The sequence below is a fragment of the Camelus dromedarius genome, chromosome 8 (assembly GCF_036321535.1).
Source record: "Camelus dromedarius isolate mCamDro1 chromosome 8, mCamDro1.pat, whole genome shotgun sequence".
NCBI lineage: Eukaryota > Metazoa > Chordata > Mammalia > Artiodactyla > Camelidae > Camelus > Camelus dromedarius.
In genome coordinates, this window is record NC_087443.1 from 61,749,323 (window position 1) to 61,772,983 (window position 23,661).

The window sequence follows — 23,661 nt, forward strand, 5'->3', positions numbered from 1 at the left end:
AAGTGAGAGGAGATTTGCAAGAAGTCCATAGCTTTAATTTAAATTAAAAAATCTCTTTGGAAATTGCAGTCCCTTTGGGATCTAGTTGTTTGGCAGAGAACAGCAGATCTCAAAGTGGGGGTCCTAGGAGCCCTGAGGAATGTCCACGACCCTTTCAGGAAGACCCTTTAATGAAGTCAGATTATTTTCTAATAATAATAAAATGTTATTTGCCCTTTTTAATTCTCATTCTCTCGCAAGTGTACAGTGGAGTTTTCTAGAAGCTACATGACATTATGTGATAGCATAACAGAACAAATGCAGAAACAGATATGAGAATCCAGCTGTCTTCCATTAAGCCAGATATTAAGGAGCTTTGCAAAAAAGGTAAAACAAGGCCATTCTTTTTCACAAAATTGTCTTTGTTTTGGAAACTGCAGTTGTTTTTCATTAAATTGTGGCATTTGTGTGCTATTCTTATTTTAAAGTAAATTAATAAACACTGCATAGTTTTATCAGCTGTAATTTCTATCAGGGTACAGACTGATAGATATAACATGTGAATCAATCTCTTGGGCTCTGCAATAATTTTTAAAAGTATGAAGGAATCCTGCGTCATGAAAGTTTGAGAACCATGGTTAAAGACATGGTATTCTGGTGTGAAGATACAGAGAAGGTCTCACATTTTTATACTGCTTTAGTGCCAAAGTGTGTGTCCATCTGGTAGTTTGGAATACCTATGTCTGGAAACTTTAAAATGGTAATGCCCGTTGGCCAGTGTGTAGTGAAACTTGATGCTCCCAAATATTGTTAGTTGGAAGTACAGATTAGCCAGAATATTTCTGTCAGGCAGTTTATAACAAGAAAATTAATGATAATTTTTACCCTTTGAACTAATAATTATATGTACATAAAAACATTTTAAGGAAACAAATAAAGATGCATACAAAGATTTATGTAGAAGAATACACAACAAAGTTTTTTATTATAAAGAACTGACCAGAAATTGACCATCTGGTCAAGAAGACAATTAAAGTAAATTATGATCCATTTATACATTGGAATGTTGTAAGGCTTTTAAAATGATTTTTGAGGAATACTTAACAACATGAGGAGATGCTTAAAATATTATGTTAAGTGAAAAGGCAAGAATCACAAACTGTATACAGAAAATGACCCCAAATTTTGTTAACATACACACATACAGATTAGAGGAAAAAACGTACCAAAGGTTAAGTGGATTTTTCTCTATATGGCGTGGCTATAATTGATGTCTTTGTTGTACATTATTATTTTCTGTATTTTATGATATTTGTAGCATAATTTTGGTCCTTTTATTTTTTAAAAAGACCTCAGACTGTGGCATTTATTTTATCTAAGAATGTGAGTGCCAGTCTCCTGAGTCAGTCCGCGTCCCCTCGGGTTCAGGTGAGCGCTGCCTCAGATCTCAGAGGGACATTTCTCTAAGGGCCACATGATGGTTTAAGAAATACTCTGTGACTTGAGAACAAGCCCAACTTCTAGCTAATTGCTTCTTTCTCTTATTTAGCTTTCCAAAGGGAAGCTTTAAAAAACTAGAATTGATTTTCATGCCCTACAGCTCTGGTCTATTGTCAAGAGCGTTTGGAGTGCAGAATGTAGTGTCCAACAGGGCAATTGTTTAAATAATGTTGTGTAACTGGTACAGTGCAGGGAGCACAGCCATCAATGTATAATTTTTCTAGAAGAAGAGATGAATGAGATTTCAGATATCTGGGCCCATAAGGAGATGGAGTGACTACAGTGTAAGAGCCTCAAATGGGAGAACTGTAATTCACTCCTGGGTATCTGGGAATTTCTTCTTTCTTGGGGTGGGAGGTGTCAGATGTTGGAAGACTTTAGTCTTCTTTCTCACCAAATGACCAGTAAGATAACTGATTCCACCTATAAGTGATATCATATAGTATCGAACTTATTTACAAAACAGAAACAGACTCCCCAGACCCAGAAAACAAATTTATGGTTACCAGGGGGGATAGGGGATGGGAAGGAATAAATAGGGAGATTGAGATTTGCAGATACCAACCACTATATATAAAATAGATAAACAACAAGTTTCTACTGTACAGCACAGGGAACTATATTCAATATCTTGTAATAACCTATAATGAAAAAGAATATGAAAACTAATATATGTATGTGTATGTATGACTAAACATTATGCTGTACACCAGAAACTGATACATTGTAACTGACTATACTTCAGTTAAATATAAAAATACATGACTGATAGAACCAGCTCTGCCTGAAGGAACATCTGCTTTGTTGTTAGTGTCTCCCATCAGAACCTCTCACATGGAGAAGGAAATCTATCTGAATGTGAGTCTTTCAGTCCCTAGGACACATTCACTCAGCCTGAGTATCCAGCCTGCATGGTATTATTCAGCATGCGTTAGGGGTTAAAGACATGCCAGGTAATTCCTTGACCTCAGAGGACTTACTCTGGAGAAAGGAAGTCTCGTACACAAAAAGTTAAATAATGGCATAAAACAATAGCAGAAGAGAGGAGATGTGTGTCCCCAGAGAGCAGGTACAATGCTCCCCGAGGTGACAGAGATGCTGAGCGCTAGGAAACCAGAGGCAAGAAAGATGAGAGGCTTCATGGAAGAGGAGAGCAGCAAAAGGAGACACTCCCTTCTCTCCATGGCTGACTGCTTCTAGGAGGCACAGACTCGCTTTAACTGATGGATTAATTAATGCATTGAGGGCTTACCACATACAAAGCATTGCGCTTCCCCCAGGAAGAGAAAGATTTACAAATGAATGGGACACAGAATTTAGCTTCTCCAGGGTGGAGGGATGGTTTGAAGGCTCTTCACCAGTTCCTATTTCTCCATTAGGCAGCTACACATTTTATCCTGGGGGTTTCTGGATCTGCACGAACAGGCATAATTGCATGCATGTCACAGGGACCAGACTGGCTACATGCAATTTTAAAGGGAAATGGTAAACATCTACTCCCCAGATAGAGATGCCTTGCTAAATAAAACTGTCCAGAACCTCCTAGCTCATGCCTCATTATTTTTTAACCTGGGAAAACTTAGTGAAAAAAGTTGAGTCCGTTTTCCCTAGGCTTTAATTTGTAAGTGTTGGCCGCCTGCTGGAGGCTATCTCTGATCATGTGGAGCAGCCCCACCGTCTTCCCTCATGGCTTGTGGTAGTTTACCGCCGATTGGGTGGGAGTGAGAGGGCATTAGCCTGCCCACACTGGTGGTGAGGTAACTATAACTCAGCTGCTGTTTGCCCAGAGATGTGCGAGACAATTTCTCCTCCAATGATGACATTATTGTTCTATCATCGGGCCTCCCAACAACTGGCAGTGAAGTGAACTTCATGATATTAGGGCTATTGAAGTGTCACAGTAACCCCATGAAAGTGATATTTATATTCCCATTGAGCAGATACGAAACATGAGACTTCTGTAATTAGCCCGAGGTTCCACAGGCTGCATTTGAAACCAAATCTGCTTGACTCTGAAGTGAATCCTCTTAACGATTACGTCAGGCTGTCTTTTTGAATGCAAATTATTATCTATAATAGAGTCCCTCTACAGATGTGTTAATTTACGGATCTGCATTGTAACTGCTCAGTAACAAATCACTTTATTGCTCCTATTTTTTAATTGCATGAGTGTTATATGGATATACTTTTGTTTTGAAAACATTGCAACATTACAAACAAACTGAAGTCCTTGTAGCCACCCCACCCCACCCTGGTCCCCTATTCAAAAGTAATTTCTTTTACCATTTATTTGTGTTATCCATAAGAAAATTCAGAGTGCACTTATAAGTAGACCATATTCACAACTTAGAAACCTGGTGGAAATATATTTTTTGTTTTGTCTGGGTATACTGCTTGCGTATTTAATGCGTTATTATTCAGTAGCCTTTTTCATTTAGTAATGTCTTAGAGACTTTTCAATAATCTTGATATCTACCTTATTCTTTAATGCTATTATATAGTGTGTGTGTGTGTGTGTGTGTAAAATACACTGAATATTATTTATTCTTTCCCCTAATGATTGCCATTCTGTTATGTTCGTATGAACAGAGGTGCAGTGAATTACGGGATGTCACATCCTCTTGGGGGTCCACTCATGTTCTTTCCTTTCTCTGGAGGGCTTCTTTCCTCCCTTCACTTGTATGACACCAATGGGCCTCTTGGCTGACAGGACTGAGATCTCTTGTCATTTTGAATCCTCAGAACAACAACTCAACAACCCTATTGCCTGAACAGATTCTTCGGTTAGAATAGAGTGTTCAGACATCAAGGGGAAAGAAAGACCAATGATCTGAACGTTTGGCCAAGCCCACACACCCCACATCTCCTAGATCTGAGCTGGAATGGTGCTGCTGCTGGGTCTACATTTTATATTTGATGTGAACCATGAATTCTGCATGATCTGGTCTCCAGAGTCAGATAGCCTCCAATTTCCTGCACTTGGAAGCCAGCGATGGCTCTCATTCAGAAAACTGGGGCAGGAACACATTCATTACCCTGCATCATTGTGTCTTTCTTTGGGAGACTAGGTGATCCGGCTATGGAGTCAGATGACACAAGAGGCCCCTGAGAGCCATGTGAGCTTCTGTCTTGGCATCAGTCTGCCTGTGGTTTTTCTGAAGCAGAGGGTGGGACCAGTACTCACTTGGAGAATGAAGCTATTTCAATCTCTTGCTTTTGGCTCAGAGTCTGAAATTAGTTTTCTGGCTGGTTATTTGTGGTCAGGCTGGGCTTCTGCCATTGCAGAGATACAAATTAATGCAGCTTTGGGCACTGGCCCTCGGATGGGGAGGTGCAGCAGGCCAGAGGAAAGTACCAGTGTTTTTCCCATCTCCATCATAAGGACTCTCTGGGAAGCCATGGGTCTGGAGCTGTGCTGGGGAAACTCTTGACTCTGCCCTCAGAGGGGGCTGTGGTTCACCAGACACTGGAGCCCCTCTTTGCTTCTGGTCTTTGATTGTTGGCCATCCTCAGTATAGTTGACTGACCTCAGTGAAATGTTCGCGGGAGTGCTGGTGGGGTCTTCCCAAGGCCTGGCCCTTGGAGGCACGGTTCTGCCTTTTGATTCCCCAGGTAGTTGGGCCATATTGTACATTTATGACAGCAACTGGGGACAGTGGCCAAAGATTCTTTAATGATTAATTGAGCATCCATGTGCCTCATCCACCAAGTGTAGAGAGTATAAATCAAGGAAAAGAAAACAAGGTGATTTCCCTTGAGAACAATACAATCTGGAGTATTCATAAGAATGACAGCCATCCATGTTTCTGGCCCAAGGGTTTATCAGATGCTAGACCAGGTACCTCACTGTTCTCTGCTGAGCCCTCGTGACAACAGCCCTATTGTTCAGAGCCGTGAAGAGCTCACACAGCTGCGTCTTCCAGTGCTGAGCCTAGCTGTCTTTGCCCTGCTTCCATCTGCCTTATTTTCTCCACTTAGGGCTCTGCACTTTCCGAGATTCAAAAGACATTTCATTTGTTATGTTCCTTTTAAAGAGCTTTCAGTAACTGCTGAAAAGAGCAGAAGTACATATGCATATTCAGAGAATAAACAGGGGACTCCTAGGTGCTGTTCATCTAGATGCAGAGGAGGGTGTGGGCTGAAGTTGTAGGAAAAGTCTCCACGATGTAATTAGTACTAGAGCTGGAGTCAAAGAGGAAATGACAGTTGCCAGCCGTAAGCAAGTTGGGAGAGCAGGAAACGGGAGGTGCTGCGAAGGCCTGAGTGCCAGACGTGGGCAGGCATTTTGACCCCGTGGCAGCCAGGCAGGGAAGAGTGAGTTAGGGCATCAGAGGCCCTGGCTAGAATCTTGGGAAGTTGTCTTGGAGACAAAAAGAGAGTGGGAGGAGCCTGGCTGGTGGTGGGGATGGCAGGGGTTGATATTGCAATCAGCTGGAGCAGTGGCCACCACGTTATGCACTGCCTGCTTTTGGAAATACGGTTTTATTGTAACACAGCACACCCATTCATTAATGCATCCTGTTAGGCTGTTTTTTTGTTTGTTTCCTTGTTTCTTTCTTTTTTTTTTTTTTTTTGAACTACAAGGGCAGAGTTGAGTAGTTGTGATAGAGATTGGCAAAACCTAAAATATTTGCTCTCTGGCCCTTTTCCAGAAAGCAGTTCACTCACCTGAGCTAGATCTGCTCTTAAGTGTTCAGGAAGGGAGGGGGCAAGCCCATTACCTGGCACAGAGGAGACGCCGTAATAGAGGATAGATTGGTAAGCGTTAAGAAACAAGCAAAACAAAATACAATTGCTCACAGGAAAAAGGACTATCAGGACTGAGGTTGTTTGCTAATTTTAGATTGTGTCACAGAGAAGGGAGTCCACTGAGAAGATGAAAGGCTGATCAGAGAACCAAAGAGTAAAAGACTTGAAATTTCTCGGTTTCTTCTCGGGGGCGGAGGTTGGAGAGGGCAGGAGGAGGGGGTCTGAGCAGCGCAGGCGGCAGACAAGGGGAAGGCGGCTGGCTGGGTTAGGAGAGCAGTGTGCCTGCCCCCATCCTGAACATCTGGTGGCCCAGTGAGAACTGGCAGAGGGCCTTCGCACCTCTGGCAGGAACGTGGCATTGGGAACAGGGTGGGGGGTGGTGTTTGAGCTCTAGCCCAGCTCTTCCGAGAAGCTGACTTAGCTGCATTGGCTGAAGGTTTCTCTTTTCTGTTTTTTCACTTTTAAAATAGGAACTCGTATGCCTTTTGCCTCCAGCCTTTCCCCCAGAAGCTCACTAGAGGAGTGGGAGCTTGCTGGGCGGATGAAAGTAGGCCATATTCACAACTCAGCTCTGGAAACTGTCACTGAGAGCATGGCCCTGGGTAACTACCAGGATTATGGCAGGTTAGGCTAGGGAGCCCTCCTGGGATGTAGGGAGGTCCTCCTGGCCCATGCAGAGCTCTTCTGAAGATCTATCAGAATGGATCAGGAGCTCCTGAATGGTCAAAGAGCTCAGACCAAGAGTCTTGGGAGGTTGAAGAGGGCAGATGTCTGGTCTACCAGTCAGCCTCGGGGACCTAGGGAAGAGTGTGAGTGGTTGGCAGCTCGGAGGCCCAGCCAGACAGCAGTGGGTCCCTGGGCAGGTGATGGAGCCACAGAGCAGGTGACCTACAGTGATGCAAGTGGGCAAACCAGAGACAGAGCTCCTGTGGCCAGGATTCAAGGGCCTCAGCTTGGGAGTGGGTTCAGACACTCTAGAATTCAGGATTCTAAAGCCAGGGGTCGCTGGGATGAGACTGGTCAGAAGCTGTGGACTCAGGCCTTGGGAATAAAGAAGGACCTGGTTTTTGCTGAAGGGAAGCTCTTTGAAGGTACAGCATCCTTAGAGAAAAATTGGTCAGTGATCAGCAAAGTAGAAGTTGTGCATGGAGTATGAGTGGTAAGTGCACGTGAAATTATCTCTCCAAAAAAAAAAAACCAGATTAGTTTTTACAGATGCGCAAGAAGTCAGGTGTAAAAATAAAGACTGAAACATTTATCATAGCGAGTTTTAAAAGAGCAAAAATGCTTATCAGTGGTTGAAAGGATAAATAGCCAGGGATTTATTGGTAAGCTGCAATGCTCTACAGCAGTTAAAAGGAATGAATCAATGGCTGGGTGTGTCAACATGGGTAAAATCCCCCAAACTGAATGCTGGGCAAAATAAGAAGCTACAGGACATATATCCTGTATGATAATGTTTATGTAAATGTAGAAACACTCGGAAGATTATGGAGTATTCGTATTCATAAGCAACATATAGATCTAGTAGAGGGTATATGATTGGCATCTTGTGTTTTTCTGTGCACTGGAAATAATTCATAACAAAAGACAAAGACATGTGTGTGATGTTTCCTGCTTTCTGGACACTTCAGGGTTAGGAGCCTACGGTCAAGATTTGGGAAAGCTAGCCTTCAAGTAGGGGAAATGAGCCTGCTTCCTCTAAGGGACCCCACCGGCCGATGTCTGGAGTCACAAGGTGGAGGATGGTCTGCTTGTAAAAGTGACTTCTGCAGGCATAGCTGTCTCCGGCAGTGGCCCCGAGGTCTCTCTGCCTGCTGCCCCTCCCCCTGGGCATAGGGGGCCCAGAGATCCCTGTGGTCAAAGCGGGATGCTGTGTCCATGCTGGAAAGGACAGGATCCAGGGCTACTTTGGCCCCAGGGCTACTTTGGCCCCAGGGAGGTGTCTGCACTGAGTTAGGCCTGTTTCTGTTTTCCTGAATGAGCAGCAGCTGCCGGAGGCAAGGAGGAGGCTGAGCCTTGGAGAATCCTTTGTTGGGAAGCCCCTACTTGGAGCAGCTGCTTTTGGAAAACAGCGAAGTCAGTGTGAATCTGTTGTGCAGTTTGCAGAAAGGGGACTGTGAGTGGTGCTCAGCACACCACCTTTGATGAGGGTTATTTGGATTCTGGAAGGAAGTTAGTTGTGACATCAGTCATGCAGGGAGTCCTGAGAATTTCTCTCTTACAAGGAAGATGTTGGCTGTATATAGCATGAGGGGAAGTCTCTAGTTGGAAAACAGCTTAGTGCTGTGTTGGTGGGATGATAAGATTGAAAGCCCAGAAGGGCCTTATGATTATCAGAGTTAAACCTCTTGTGTTGGTGATAGGAGGGAGCTTGACGCAGGTTCTCTTCTTGACTAAGCTCTGGTCAGCATCCTCTGAGCTCTTTTCAACTAGGCCCTGTCCTTGGGTGTGTCCTCCAGAGCCCAATTTTAGCAGTTTAACCAGTATCTCATCACACTCCATATCTGCTTATACTCAATAGCTGATCAAATTCCTCATCCGCCATTAATGCCTTGGGTATGTCTGATCACTGTGACCTGCCTTCAGCAAGAATTCTGTCAGGTTAGTTCAGCAGAGAATTTCCCCACCCTCTTAGTCATGCTCTACCCACTGACCCCCACCTTTCTCTCTGGCTGTAAACTCCTTGTTTATCTTGTGTTGAGGGTTGAGCCCAGTCTCCCTCCTTGATGTGGAAACCTCATTGTTGTGGTCCCCTTACCTATCGCACTGGTCCTGAATGAAGTCTGCCTTTCCATTTTAACAAGTGTCAGAAGAATTTTCTCTTTAATGGGCTTAGAAAATTGACCTTTCCTGGGTAAGACTTTGCATCCATTTCAGAATCATTTCTAGAGTCTAGACTTCCAGATTCCAAGTTCAATGTTCTTTCCCTACACTATGCTGTCTTTATGCCTTCAAGAGTGTAGAGTCAAGAAGTGAATTGTTTTGTTTTGTTTGCATTTTTGCTTGTATTAACATTTTGTTTGTATTAATAAAGTGTTTTGTTTGTATTAGTAAAATATCCTATTAACATTTCCTAGAGATTATGGTGTGTCGTCTCCCCTGCCTTGGGTAGGGTAGGAGGTCAGGGTGACTGGTCATTTAGCCTTAATGCTTGTGTGAGTGAGTGAACTCTAGATCCATCTGTGGCATCCAACGCTGCTAGGTCTGACCAGTCTGTAAGTCATGCTGGCATTCCTGTGTTAGGTGTGTTTCCTAGGTGTGGCTCTGTGTTGAGTTGCCTCTAGACGTTAGTATTTGGCCAAGAACTCACGAGTACGTTTGGACAAGTTTATTCCTTCATTCATTCTTGCAAATAAAGACAAAACAAAGCAATACAAACATCACAACGTTCAACATTTGCTTTGTACCAGGCATGGTGCAAGGCGTTGGGGCTGTTATGAGAAATGGTTCTTGCCCATAGGGAGGTATAGTCAAGGAGGAGGTCCCAGGATAAAACTAGTATGGTCATAACAATAGGATACATGCTGGAATAGAAATATTCACAAGGTAGTATGAGAACAGGAAGGAAATGGTGATTAATTTCCCAGGGAGGAAGTTGGAAGGGGAGTGATATTGGAGTAGAGTGTGAAGGTTGGAGAGAAATTTACCAAGTAGAGGAACCAGGGGTTGGAGCTAGTTCAGGCGAAGGAAATGATGTGCCAGAAATGGAGGCAATGAAAATGCATGGCATTCAGGAGAGTTTAGTGAGGCTGGGGAGACAGGGGCAGAGGAGCAAGCAACTAGATATGGTCTAGTAAGTGAAGGTGTAGCCAGATTTTACAAGACTAAGCTTGGAAGCTATAGCTTCACTGTGTACAGGCAGTGGGTAATTACTGCCAGGGAGGGAGGTGGACAGATCTGCACGGTTGAAATATAACCCGATGACAGCATGGCAATTGATGGGAGGGGGAGAAAGTAGAAGAGGAGCATCCAGTTGGGAGATTGTTTCAGAAGTGGTGATAGCATCCAGTTGGGAGATTGTTTCAGAAGTGGTGATACACGAGCCACGCATTGGAATGAGGATGGAAAGATCAGGGGTCTACGTTACTTAGGAGACAGAATCGTTAAGACTTGAAGACTGAGCTGGGTTCGAGAGATAAAGGCAAGACTTTCTCTGATTGGCAGTGACTCCTAGTGCCTCAGGTAGACAGGAGACAGAAGATAAGCAGTCAGTTTTGGGGGTGGCTGACCATCAAAGTTAGCATAACTGATGACCATGTGGGGCCTGTAGCCTCGGGAGGGATTAGAAATACTGAGGTTCGTCTATTCAGTAAACGTGCTGAATGCATATGATGTTCAAGGCCTGATTCTATTTCGGAGAAAGGAGAAGTGAGTGTCGTTTGTATTTTCATTTATTTTTTGACATTTCAGTCCGCTACATCCTATTAGAAGGCTTCCCATGGGTTGTATTTTTGCATCCTCACAAACGCCTCATGAGGTTAAATTGTCCCCATTTTTCAAATTAGAAGCCCGTGGCTCTGGCGGGTTAAGTGACCGGCGTCTGGTCTCGCAGCCGGTAGCTGCCCATCTAGGAATGGAACACAGACTTCGCTAAGCCCCAGGTTCATGTTCTTTCCTCTCCCTGTAGTGTATTCCGAAGTTCCTTGTCCTTGACCAGCTTGCATTGTGGTTGGGGAAACAGAAAGTAAGGAAACTAATCATGACAATATCAAAGAATAAAAGAGGCACGCACAGCGTGTGCCTTGGGTGTGTAACGGACGGGGAACTTTGTTCTGGTGCAGAGGAGAGATGAGTGGTGACTGGGAAAAGGGCCAGGGAAGCCTTAACAGAGATGAGGGTGGGTACTTAGCTGGGCCTGAGACACAGAATTAGCCAAATTGGATGGAGACGGGGATTATTCTTAAGGGTCATCACACAGTTTGGCTATGAGACTTGTAAAGCTAAGCTTGGGCCACGGCAGAAGCAGATTAGTATTAGAAGGTGGGTAAAGGATGACAGAAAAGGCAGGGGCAGGTAGTTACTAGGGGAGACACAGGGCCAGAGTCAGGAACTGAGATTTGAGATGGAATGCAGGCACCCATGAGGTCACTTGGCCATAGAGAGAATGAGGTGGCTTCTGTGATGTCTAAAGCTCTAGTGGGAAAGGATTCGTGAGTTTTGCCAAGGAAGGCGATGGCAGAAAGGGGGTGAGAACCTGATGGTACTGGTGATCTGAAAGCAGAGGGAGGTACGTGTGGCGTGGGGGTTGGAGCAGTGAGGTGGGAGCCTCAGGGAGGTTGGCTAATTGAATCCATTTTTGGGTGCCTGCTGTCCCTGCTCCATCGTGGAGAGGTGGGATGGAGAGGAAGGGACCTGTGGGTCGCTTGGTCTGCCTTTGTTCTCTGAGCCCTGACTTGTGGTCTTGGTATAAGATCAGAGCCCTGGAAATTAGACTTAGTGGAGGGGGCGGGTAGCCAGCAGGCTCGTTGGGATGATGAGCTTATTGGCTGCAGTCCATGTCCCGGGCTTTTTCTCCTGTGTAGAGCATCAGACTCTCCACCAGTCCTGCCAGATTTGGCCATTGGACCCCACAAGCTCCTGGATACAGCACTTCCTGCCTCTCTGAGGGTTGCCAGGCTTCAGGCTCAGTGGAGGAGTGTGAAGTCGGTTGCACCTCAGGGACCTCAGGAGAAGGTCTGGCCTTTCTCCCCTTGGTCTTCATGCACAGCTCCAGGCGGGAATTCGTGCCTCTGTCCGCAGCACCACGCGGGGGACCAGAGAGCTGAGTGTGGGAGGCAGCCGGGCTCCGGCAGCTCCTTTCACTGCACAGCCTCACAAAGGGCCGGAAAGTAGGTCTCCGAGAAAGGCCAGGAGCAGAGGGGAGCGAGCTCAGGTAGTGAGCAGATGCATTAGTCTAATTGCTCTTTCAAAATTAATGGGGCCTTTTATCTCTGAAGAACACTTTTAAGCACTCATGTGATTTGGGAACAAAGATGCAGGTTGAGGGAGAGCCGGGCTCCCCTTTAAACACAATCCCCCATTTGGTAAAACAATCTCTTCCTTTCTTTCTTTCTCTCTTACCTGCAGATCCACGGATTATGGCACCACCTATGAAAAGCTGAATGACAAAGTGGGTTTGAAGACTGTCCTCAGTTACCTCTACGTCAATCCTACCAACAAAAGGAAGGTGAGAGGAGGGGTCGGTGGGTCCTAAGCACTCCTTGTGGAGTGGCAGGGCGGCCAAGGGCAGGAGTTAAGGAAAAAAAAACCAGTAGCCACCGCATCGCTGATAGACTGCCCGTTTTATATGCCAAGAATGCCACAGACACTGTAGTTCTAACACCTGCTTTGATATAGTAGTAACAATAGTAATAATAATAATAATAATAATACTCACAACAGTAACAGTATATAACTATGTAAGGGGTTCCTCTGTGCCAAGGATGGTGCTATGTGCTTTATATACCGTATCTCATTTATCCTCGTGATGAATCTATGTGGCAAAAAAGACTACTGTCCCCATTTTACAGATGAAGAAACTGAAGCTCAGAGAGATTACATGACTTTCTAGCCTGAAGGCAGACAGTAACAAGTAATAGGGTGAGTGACAGACCTAGAATCTAAGAATGGGACTGCTGGACTCCAGAGCTGAGTTCTCCTGCAGCCTCCTTTTTGCTGGTCTCTTTTCAGAACCCTCCATGTAAACAGGGAGTTGGTTTTTGCCAAGGATAGGCAGCTCCTAGATTCTTCCACTGGATCCAGCCAGAGCTCATTCTGAGGCACAGGGGAGCCAACTGACTCTGCCGGCCTCTGATTTTCTGTCTTTCCTCTTCACTTAACAGCCAGGACCTGAGTGAAATTGTATGAGGTCAGACTTTGCTCGTGGAGACCTACTGGGAAGAGGGGGCCTGAGTTGCGTGGAGTGGTGAATGGTTTTAGAAATGAAATGCTTTCTAATATATTGGCTTTGGGGAGAGGTGCTCTTTCCCCAGCTAGGAGGGTACTGCTGTTTAGAAACTAGGCTGATCTGGCCCCAGTAAACACACCACCGATATAAAAGGCCACTTCAGAGTTTCTTAAATGCTGAAAATGGCACTCCCCAGCTCTCCTTCTGCAATCTGTTTGCATTCCCCAGTGGTTTTGCAAATCCTTTCTTTAGCGAGGTAGGCTCAGGGATGATCTTCAACCCAGTGTGCAGAGGTCCCTGATCTCTGAGTCCAACCTGGTGGAGTCCAAGCGGTGGCTTAGAACCATGATTGTGCTACTCAAAGCAGGGCAACTTGGACTCAGACCCTTAACATCACAGCCCAGCCACCCCTTCTCCTCACTCCCACCTGGCTGTCCTCAGCAAAGGGAAGAAGCAGGATTGGTGACTCCTGGTTCAGCGTTGGTAATTGATGCCCGGAGATCCAGCCAGCTCCAGGAGTCCCCACACCTGGGACTGTGCCTCCCAGCCAAGTGCCAAAACTCTGCTGATCAAGACAGCCGTTTAGGTGCCTGTTGCTGGTTTTAGCTGAGTCATTCTTTTCTTTGTCCCAAAGGGTTGTCCTTTTCCCATTTCTCAATATTGTTATTTGAATTACTGAACATAGAGCTGGATGGAAGGGATCATAGATTTCATCTATACGAGCAGTTGTTGATAGTTTTTGAACTGCAGCTCCTTTGCAAATGTGATTAAAGTGCTAGGCCTCCTCTTTAGAAACATGCCCCCACATGCAAACTTTTGGAAACAATTTTTAGATATTTATGAACACCTTGAATTCCACCTGTGGACCCAAGGTGTCCGTGGAGTCTTGATTAAGGATCCTTCATCTATTCCAATAGTCTCGATTCCCAGATGAGGAAACTGAAGCCAGAAAAGACCACAGAGGCGGGTAAGAAATGGAGCCAGAGTTAGAGCATGGGATTTCTGATGCTCAGACCAGGTGTCTTTGCTTTGGACCACGCTCTGCTCCTTTCCCTTCCATGTAATCACAGCCCTGGGCTTCAGAATTGATGGTCTAGTCCTGACCTGGGAACTTGAGGCAGTTGCTTTGTGACCTTGAATTAAAGCTTGGTGCCATGCCCATGTGGACACATGATAAAACTTGACCCAATCAACTCAGCAGTGGTCTATGTCAAGTCTTCCTTTGCGCTCTCCCTTCATTAAGAAGGAAGCTGAGGCCCACGGAGCCTCGCCCATGGCACTAGGCTGGTTAGCAGCAGAATGGACACCTGGTCTCGTTAACTCCCAGCTTAAAGCTCCTCCCATCCCCCACAGTAGCTTGGGGCCGGAGAATCACAGGGGGTGTCTGCACTCTGGAAGAAGCAGGGGGTGGGTATTTGACAGATGGCAGGTGCCCTTCAGTGCTGATCTCTGACCTCTGTCTGGACCACAAGAATTAATCACATCTTCATGTAGGTGGTGGATCACCTGTCTTTGTGAGGATTTTCCCAAGTGGCACTTGAAGGGTCACACCTGTTTGCATCCATTCCGGTAGTCATCTGTCATGTGTGGTGCCTGTTGGACTCCTACTGATCACGACACTTCTTTCGGTCTTCTGCCGTTTTTCTCCACTGTTGACTGTTAACCTCTTTTTGGTATAACCTAGAGGTGCTCAGTCGTGTGGGAAACCAAGGGCGGGATAAGGCTGATGCTGAGGGCTAGAAGAACGTGCAGCTGGGATTTGGAGACCACTGGTGCAGAGATGCACCTCCGTTTCTCCTTCCCAGAGGTGATGTTCAGACCATGGGCTCTCTGGAGCAGTTCCTCACAGGAATTATCACCCAGTTAACAAAAGTTAGGTCTGTTTTGTCTTGTCTTTTCTGAGAACCACCTCCAAAGCACAATTAAATGCCACCTAAGAGACACTGTCACCCAGAAAGTTAAAAGTACGGACATTTTCTTCACTCAGTTCAGGGAAAGACAAAAAGACAGGCTCATGAATGCCATGGGTTTATATATTTATTTTGGAAATAGCAATATAGATTAATTTCATAAAGGGACTGTGGGATCCTGAAATGCTTTCTGAATCATCCAAGCGGAGATAAACTTAGATTCGGTTTCATTTTACTATAAGCGTGTTTGCCTGTATTTGGAGCCGCTGGACACTGATGACGCACAAGCATCCTACGTGGTGACTCTCTCTTAACCAGAGTATTGGGTTTACTAGACCTGCACTGCTCAAGCCACTCAGGCAAAGTGACAGTTAGATGTAAATGAAAATACTCTTATTTGCTTATTGGTCTAGTGCTCTGGGCCATTATGACCTTGGGTTTTATTTAGTTTTTTTAATTAAAAAAATGGGGGGATTAGTTTTTTTATTTATTTACTTTTTTTTTTAAATGGAGGTACTGGGGATTGAACCCAGGACCTCGAGCACGCTAAGCATGAGCTCAACCACTGAGCTATACCCTCCCCCCATGACCTTGTAATGCAACTGGTTTTTGTTGTTGTTTCTTTGTTACATATGTCTTGAAGTTTAAACCTGTGGTCATCTGGAGTCTCATCTCAGCTTGAATTCATCATGATTCTTTTGGTTCTCTCTGCACCCAAATTATCTGTAGCTCCCCATGATCTTCAACTGGCTAGTGGCAGTAGTCTGCAGCAGATTCTTCCAGCTAATCTTGTCCAAATACTTGCTTTTCACCTAATGTGTTACTTATTTAACGCATGGCTACTGCTTTCCTGGAGGCTGTGAGTACATCAGAGTTCCGTTACCCCTAGTAAAACAGTAAATTGTGCCTGTATTAGTGTAGGTATTCCCAAAGCTTCTTAACACTTTTCTGACAACATGAAATCTCCAAATGCAGATAGCCATTGAGTTGAGAGGAGAAGTGTTAACATCTGTACAGCGAGCTTAGGTAGCATTAATTGAGCATCTACTATACTAAGGTTCCCTTAAGAGCTCTCGCTCTATAATCGCCAGCCCTCCCAGCCACCTTAGAAGGCAGGCAAGGTAATGACCTCTGTGCAAATCACACCAGGCTGTGTTACTTGTAAATGGTGGGTCTGCAACAGACTTCCCAAGAGCTTTTATTTGGGGGGGCAAGTTAGGATACATCTGGCAATGCCGGACTCCCTTAAGGAAGCTGAGATTTGGACTAGTCATACCGACTCATCTTTTTCCAGATGAGAGTATTGATATGAAGTGCCGGAGAGATACTTGAGTTGAATTCTAGACCACCTTGTGGTGCAGTGGCATCAGGATTATTTTAATGGCTTTGACCTGCCCTAGTTGTATTTGATGTGCATTCTGCATCCCTCACTGTTTGTCTTTGGCTGGCCATTGGCCACTGAGCTCACTGTCTGGGTGATGTCTGAGCCCAGCACTTTGAAGACGGAGAGCAGTGCATTAGCTCCCGAGGTGTATGAGGTCTGCCCCTGGAGGAGGGGCTCTGCTGGGGTGTGGGGTCTGAGCTCCAGCTCACAGCCTCCCCTCCCCTTGGCAGGAGATAAACACCCCTGGGTTCCTAGAACTCACTACTATCAGTGGACTCTGTCTTTGGGCCAATGCAGAGTGGCGTGTGCCAAGGTCAAGCCTGCATTGAACAGCGTTGTGCTTTATACAAACAGGCTGAAGTCTTTGTGCCTCAACCAGACAGGGACTGAGCTACCATGCGTGTCGATTTGAGAGCAAATCTTTGAGTGGAAAGAGAAATGCAGGCGTGTTATGGCCTAATTGCTCTGGCTCAAAAGCAGCTGCCACCTGCAGATTTGGAAACAGTGAACGGAGAACATAGACCATCCTGACTGCCAGCGAATGCGATCAAATTACTGCAGGGGAGAGGTGTGTGTGCCTGTGTGTGTGGATGGAGGAGGGATGGAGTGGGGATGGAGGACTGTAAGGGCTGACATCACAGTAGGAGAAACACTTTTTTATTGAGCTCTTACTAAATTCCAGGCACTGGACTAAATTCATTTCTACCCTCTGTTAAGTTTCACTGTTAATCCCCTGAGCTTGGTAGTTTTATTCCCATTTGGCAGGTCAAAAAACTGAGGCTCAGGCAGATGAGCCATTTGCTTTCTCTGAGGTATCTGGTCAGCGGGGGGTCAGGATCCCCACTCACCTCTGCTGGACCAGCCAGGCCGTGCTGTCTGCTTGGACCTGCCACAGCTTGGCTGGCCTGCCCACAGACACAAAGTCCAGGCGAGTGCTTTCATCTGTTAGTAGGAACTCTGGTGCCTGGGTTTTCTGCCCATTAGTGTTAGAGGATTACCTTCTTAGAGGAGGGGAGGAGTGTTAGATCCTCCTTTCCTAATTGATTTACCAGCGAGAAGGATAATTACTTCCAGGCTACCCTGCAGAAATACAGTGGGAATTACCCGTCAGATTTCTCCGATGAGCAGGCTGCCTCTGTCAAGCTGTTAAAGAAGCATTGTGTGTGTGGTCGGATGTTGGTTATTCCCGTGTCATTCTCTTAACACGGCAGCATCACCCTTGAGCTCACTTTGATACGCTGAGAAACCTCTGAACAAAACAGAATACAGAATCTTGAAATCTCGGACTCCTGCTTTCCCTGACCACATCTCCAGAGATTGTGGGAGGGTCAGGGAGAGGAAGCTCTGAGGTAGTACTCTTTCAATTCACAGATATTAAAATCTCTTACACTAAAGCAAAGCAAAAAAAAAAAAAAAAAAAAAGAATGTGGAAGGCTAATTTTAGGCTGTGAAGCCATCTGTTAAGTGTCTAGCTCTGAGCAAAGTATTTTGGATGGCAGCTTCCTGCTTTCAGAAATGTGCAATCTACTTGGGCAGACAAGATGCACACAGAAAACAACCACCTGCATGGACCTGGGATCTCAGACTCAGATGCACACAAGGGCTGGGCAGGTAATGCCAGAGAGAGATGGGGGCCCGGCGGGACTGTCGTCCAAGCTCCTGATGACCGTTGTCATGTGAGAGCGAGGGCTCAGTATAGCCACGCCATCTTTGTCACCAGTTCCTGATTTTCTTAAGAGATTATTCTCTGCATATTTTCAGATGTAACTTCTATATTTTGAAATGTTTTAGATAAGCTAGGGTGTGGGGTTCAGGGTGTGGTGTCTGGCAGGCTGTCCCAAATCGACTTCAATCCCTTGTATTCCAATTGGTGTCATGCACGTGCCATATTCTGAGTAGTAAGAAAATCTCCCAGTGGAAAGTTAACATTTGCAGAGTAGCCTTTGGGGCAACAGGAGAAGGCTAGCACAGAGAAGCTGCTCTTGCTGGGGCCTGCAGTGATGCAATGATCTGTGTGAGAGAAAAAGGAAGCTGAGCATGGCTTGCAAAGACCTCCCTTTGACTCAGAAGTATCACGAGGCAGGTTCTGCAGTGCAAAGGGACTTTTCGTGTCATTTAAAGGTAAGACCACTAGAGCAGGAGAAAGAGGCAGACATCTTTCTCGTCCTGGTTCTGCCTCTGAGTAACTGAATGATCTTGAATAAGCCAGCCCCCTCTCAGAGCCTCCATGTCCCTGTTTGTATAGTGGCAAGTTTAGGTCCTATCCTTTGTGAGGCTCCTTCAATCTTAGGTGGTCTAGATGACCACCATGTGGTCTTTGGGCTCAGTGGATAGCCAGTTGGGTGGTCCTTGGTATGATCCCCATAGCTCTTGGTTTTATGGCCACCTATTGGCCAGCTAAGCCCTCCCATTCAGGCCAGCTCTTCTGAAGTCACAGTTCCTTGTTCAGGAGGTGATTGGTTCCCTGCAACCTGCTGTCTCTCTTGGCAGAACTCAGAACCGCAGCATCCTCAATGGCACAGTTGAGGGGTCCATCAGCATGAGCATCACCGTCCTCATCCAGGCATGCACAGCCCTCCCCCACCAGGAAAGGGAGCTAGAGATGCTGTTGGCATTTGTTCTGGCAACCCAGGGGGCGAGGACACCAAGCATCACCATAGCAGGCAAGGGGCCAGCTCTGCTGTATCACACTTCTTCCTTCCTGGCCACCTGCTTCTGTAGTCTCATCTCTGTGGGTCCTGCTTTCTCCCTTCAGAATATGTGCATAATGAGCTATATGTTAAAGAGCAAGTAACAGAAGTCCCTCTTAGTGCTAATATTCATTTCTGTTTCCAAAGGGCACAAGTGTTTATGATAATAATAAAAATGACAATAATAATAATAATGGTTGTGAGAATAAGATGGAGGGGGAAGAGAGGGGGAGGGGAAAAGGGAGGAGAGAGAGCAGCTAGCATTTTTTGAGAATTTTTACTATGTGCCCCAAATTATTCTAAATGCTTTATGTGAGTTAACTCATTTACTGCTTCTCCAGCCACCCTATGATGTTGGTACTATCATTATTCCATTTACAACGGATGAAAGTTTGGCACCAAGAGGTCAGTGACCTGCTCAAATTTGGTTGCTGGTGGTCCCTCCCCTTGATCTAATGTGCTCATCTAACTCACTTTCTCTCATATTTAATTCTTCGACTCACTGCATGTTGGGGATAAAAGGGTCCTCAGAGACGGTCTAGGCAGGCCCTAGTTGAACAGAAGAGACCACTCGGGGACTTGCCCGAGGTCATGAAGTGATTTGCAGCAGAGCCTCCGGTGCAGGATCGGGGTCTGCTGACTCCTCGTCCAGTGTTGTCTGCCAAGCCCGTGGGCAGTTGGCAGCTGGAGCCCACAGATCTGATGGCGAACCCCAACTGGGTACCAAGGTGGATGCGAGCAGGGAGCAGTTGGGAATACATGCTCCCAAGCCTGTCACTGAATGTGCGTTATAGCTGTAGGTTTTGTACAAACATCCTCAGCTTCTTTGTTCTCTGGTCTCAAAGCCTGAGGGTCATTGTGGCTGGAATCCCATTTCATATGCACCTGGAAGAGAAATCAAGGGTCTGGAATCCAGACAGCCTGTAGCACACTGGAAGCACAGAGCGGTTGAGTAGCATGCCCAAGGTGAACGGCTATCAAAGAAATGAGAGGGGGGGTCTCCCCTGCGGAAGGGATCAGGATTTCTGTTTAGTCCTTTCTCTTCCTGAGCTGTGGGGAAGTCATTTAAATTGTCTCAGCCTCTGTTTCTCAATCTGTAAAATAGGTATAAAAGATCATTGACCTATCCCCTCTTTCTGGGACCATAAATAAGATAAAATGAGAACCATAATATTGTTTTGGAGGAAACCAGTGACAGAAAGGGAGGGGAAGACTGACTCTTCAGATGGAGCTGGCCTTGTGGTCAAACTGGAAACCCCTGTGAGCCGGCTCCTAGCTGCGTCCCTGGTGCTGACAGCAGGGCTGCTGGGCCCCGCCTGCTGGGTCGCCTACTTCTTGGCTTCCTTGGAGGCGGGATGCAGATCCCAGAACCCTGGGTTTTTTAAGAGCCTCTCTTCCTGCCCTGTCCAGAAGGCACACTGCCACCTGCTTTTTTTTTCAGTCATCTTCCCTGTCTTTTAAAACCAAACCTGCTGACTGCCTGGGAGAGATTGATTTTTCTGCTGACGGAGAGAGATGGTCCTACTCTTGTTAATTCACAACCACCTTGTTTTTCTTGCCTCATAAATTAATAGTTACCAAGAGGCTAGAGCAGTGTTTTGGGAGATGAGTTTAGTGGAAAATGTGTGAAAGGAAGGAGTGAAAAAAGGAAAAGAACAGAACTTGGACCAAACCTTCTTCATTTACTGATTCCAAGTCCAAACTTTTTTCTTCTTGGTATGTCCAGTAAAGGAACCAGAGAGTAACCTCCCGGGGAATGAAAGTATCTGACTTCATCAGGGGCTGAGAAATCAGAATAAAGCAAAGTTAAGAAGTCAGAAGAGAGGTGGATCAATGAGGGGAAAGGCACTGGTTTACAAGTTTCCATTTGCCTTTGCAAGTGTGACCCGCGATGGAGTGCGGTTCAATTCAAACTAATCACTTAAAGGAAAAGGAGTCTAGAGCAATTCTTGGAAATTCCCTCTTTAGTCACAAAGTCTCTTTCTCAGTAAGTATGTGTCTGTGGTCCCCTGTGTAAATTACTGCAGTGTGCTCTGGCCAAGAATTTATTCAAGGCGCATTAAAATGATTACTAGTTTTTTTTTTCTTTTACATTTTATTTGAAAATGGGAAGAATATAAACCTATAGCCTGGCTTCTCTCCAAAGTGTCCTTTGGGGTTTGCATGGAGTAGATCATATTTTTTAAAAATAAGGATATGACTTGCAGTAAGATTATCCAGGCATTTTAAGATGAATAATAAATGTTAGCCATTTACTGTACTTCATGGCTTTTGTTTGCCTCACCTAGTTTTTAATTTGATTTTTATTGGTTTGGATTTTCTGTGTATGTGTGTGTGTGTACATGCATCTGTGTGTATATAAAGATGCTCAACAAACAGCATTATGAAAACTTTAGAAATACCTGGAGGAGTGAATACAGCTGGCAGCTGGAAGAAAGATGTGGTCCTGTGATGTAATCAGAGCTGATGAAAGACAGAGGCAAAAATGGGGCAGGCGTTGGAAGAAAGCTTGGGATTTGGAGAAGGAGGGGACAGGATGAAGGTTTGGCAGTGTGACGAGGTGTATTGACTTTAGCAGTGGCAAGCTGGGAGAGAGGCGGGTGGGGCTGGGTATTGTAGACCCGTCAAAGCTCAGGGCTGTAGTAGGACTCAGCGCAGAAGGGCACGGGGAGCCATGGCAGGCTCCTGAGCGGAGGCTGAGAGGATGAGAGCTGTGCAGGAAGGGCTGACAAAGGCCTCTTGGACCGATGAGGTGCCCGTGTTAAGCATCCTCTTCCATCTCTTCTCCCTGCCCTGCCCCCACCAGACCTTCTGGGTGTGTTTTCTGAGCATCACAGGCAAGAGCAGTTTTTGCAAAGAGCTCGTGAAGGCAGGGTAATGTGTTCTTCCTAATGTTCCGATGCTCAGTTATATAGCAAATGGGTCTCCCTGCCCCCGAGGTAGAGATATCTGTGACAAAAACAACCACTGCCACCGGTGACAGGAACGACTCTGTTGTTTTCTTCCTTGGTGAGCTCAACCAAGCAGACAGATTGCTACTGGCACGCAGCCTCGCCCCTCGCCCGTCCCCCCCATTACCAGCCCAAGGTCAGAATGACAGACGTCAGTGCTCAGCACACGCTCTGCTGGTGAGCGTGTCCGGGTAATGAGGGGCGAGCATCCTGGGATTCCCGGGGCTGCCAAATGGCTCGAGGGCAGGTTTGGAGCAGACAAGTCCCTGTCCCTGAGTGTTGGGGTCTGAGCCAGCAGTGCAGAGTGAGACGCTGACCTCAGTGACAAATGGCGGCCCAGCTAGGAGCTGGCAGCCCCATGCAGAGGGCCCCCGTTGCAGGCCCAGACAGCCATCCCTGTCCCTCCACAGCAGAGTCTAACTCTGGGGAGTGGCTTGGGCTGTCTTATGAAGACCAAACAGAGGAAAGAAATGAACCAGAGAGGATGGAGGTGTGGACCAGAGAGAAATGTGCGTGAGTGTTTCCCGGCTGCCAGGGTTGGGAAAGAGTGAGGTTCGGTTTAGAAGCTGACCAGCTGTTCCTGGTTCCTCCCTGGTGCCTGGTGACGAGTTACGATGTGGAGGGAAAAGCTTTGCAGCACACTTTGGATGTATGATTTACCTTCTCTAAGCCTTAGCTTTCTCATCCGTAAATGGGGCTCACAATAGGAGTAAAAAAAAACCTAAGAACTAAATAATGCCTAGAAAGTGCACAGAGTAGATGCTCAACCATGCGACCCCTCCCCGCACCCCCCCACACCAGTTAAATGAACTTCTCTTTGCCGTCCTGTCTGCTCAGTGGTGCCTCCCAGGTCCCAGGATCCCATGTCTACAAAGCTGACTTTTCCATCCTGGGGAAAGGAATCTACCCAGGCTCAAACCAGCATTAGGCAAAATCCTTTCAACTTCAGAAACAAAAAAAAAAAGTGCTCCTCTGCATCCCTTGTGTTTCTCCCTCTATCCAGCCACCTGCTTTGTGTGCCTTCTCACTGATCCATTGATTGCTTCTCTCTTACTTAATGGAGTATAAATGAAAAGTGATGGCTGCCAGCCCTGGGCAGTGTGCGCAATGCAAGTTTCCACCCATTTTCACCCAAGCCCCATTAGGCACATAGAACCGGTGAAACAGGGATTTTCACATCCAGCCCTGCCTGGTTCCAGAATCCAGGTAGCCCCTCTAGCCTTGAAACCCACGGAGCACCATCTCCACCTGTGCACCCGCACGTCCGGATTCATGGCTCCTTCTTGGTGATGTGCAGATGGTCTGTCTCGATATTACGCATTTGTGGAGTGCCTTGCTGGGGTGGGGGGCACTGTGCCAGGCCCAGGGAGAGTGCAGCCCCCTCAGGCCTGGACCCCACACTGGCAGAGATTGTGTTTAAGTGGAACTGTCATTTGGGACAGGGAGCTGGGAGAGCTGCTGGTGGCCCGAGAGCTCAGAACCTGTGGTTATGACAGCAACTGCTAGACTGGACCTCAGGACCAGGTTCTAGGTCCAGCTCGGGCCTTAGAAAGAAAAAAAGAGGCTAACATTGATTGAGCACTTCCTGGGAGCCATGCTGATGGTTCTA

At 46.3% G+C, this 23,661-nt stretch overlaps 1 protein-coding gene across 1 annotated transcript in view; it reads left to right on the top strand.

The window, feature by feature from the left end:
- SORCS3 (sortilin related VPS10 domain containing receptor 3) overlaps positions 1-23,661 on the top strand; it is a 564,832-nt gene that overhangs the window by 244,560 nt on the left and 296,611 nt on the right. Inside the window, exon 3 of the mRNA XM_010987110.3 lies at positions 12,298-12,397. Coding sequence (XP_010985412.3) covers positions 12,298-12,397 — 100 coding nt within the window. The remainder of the gene's footprint in view (positions 1-12,297; positions 12,398-23,661) is intronic.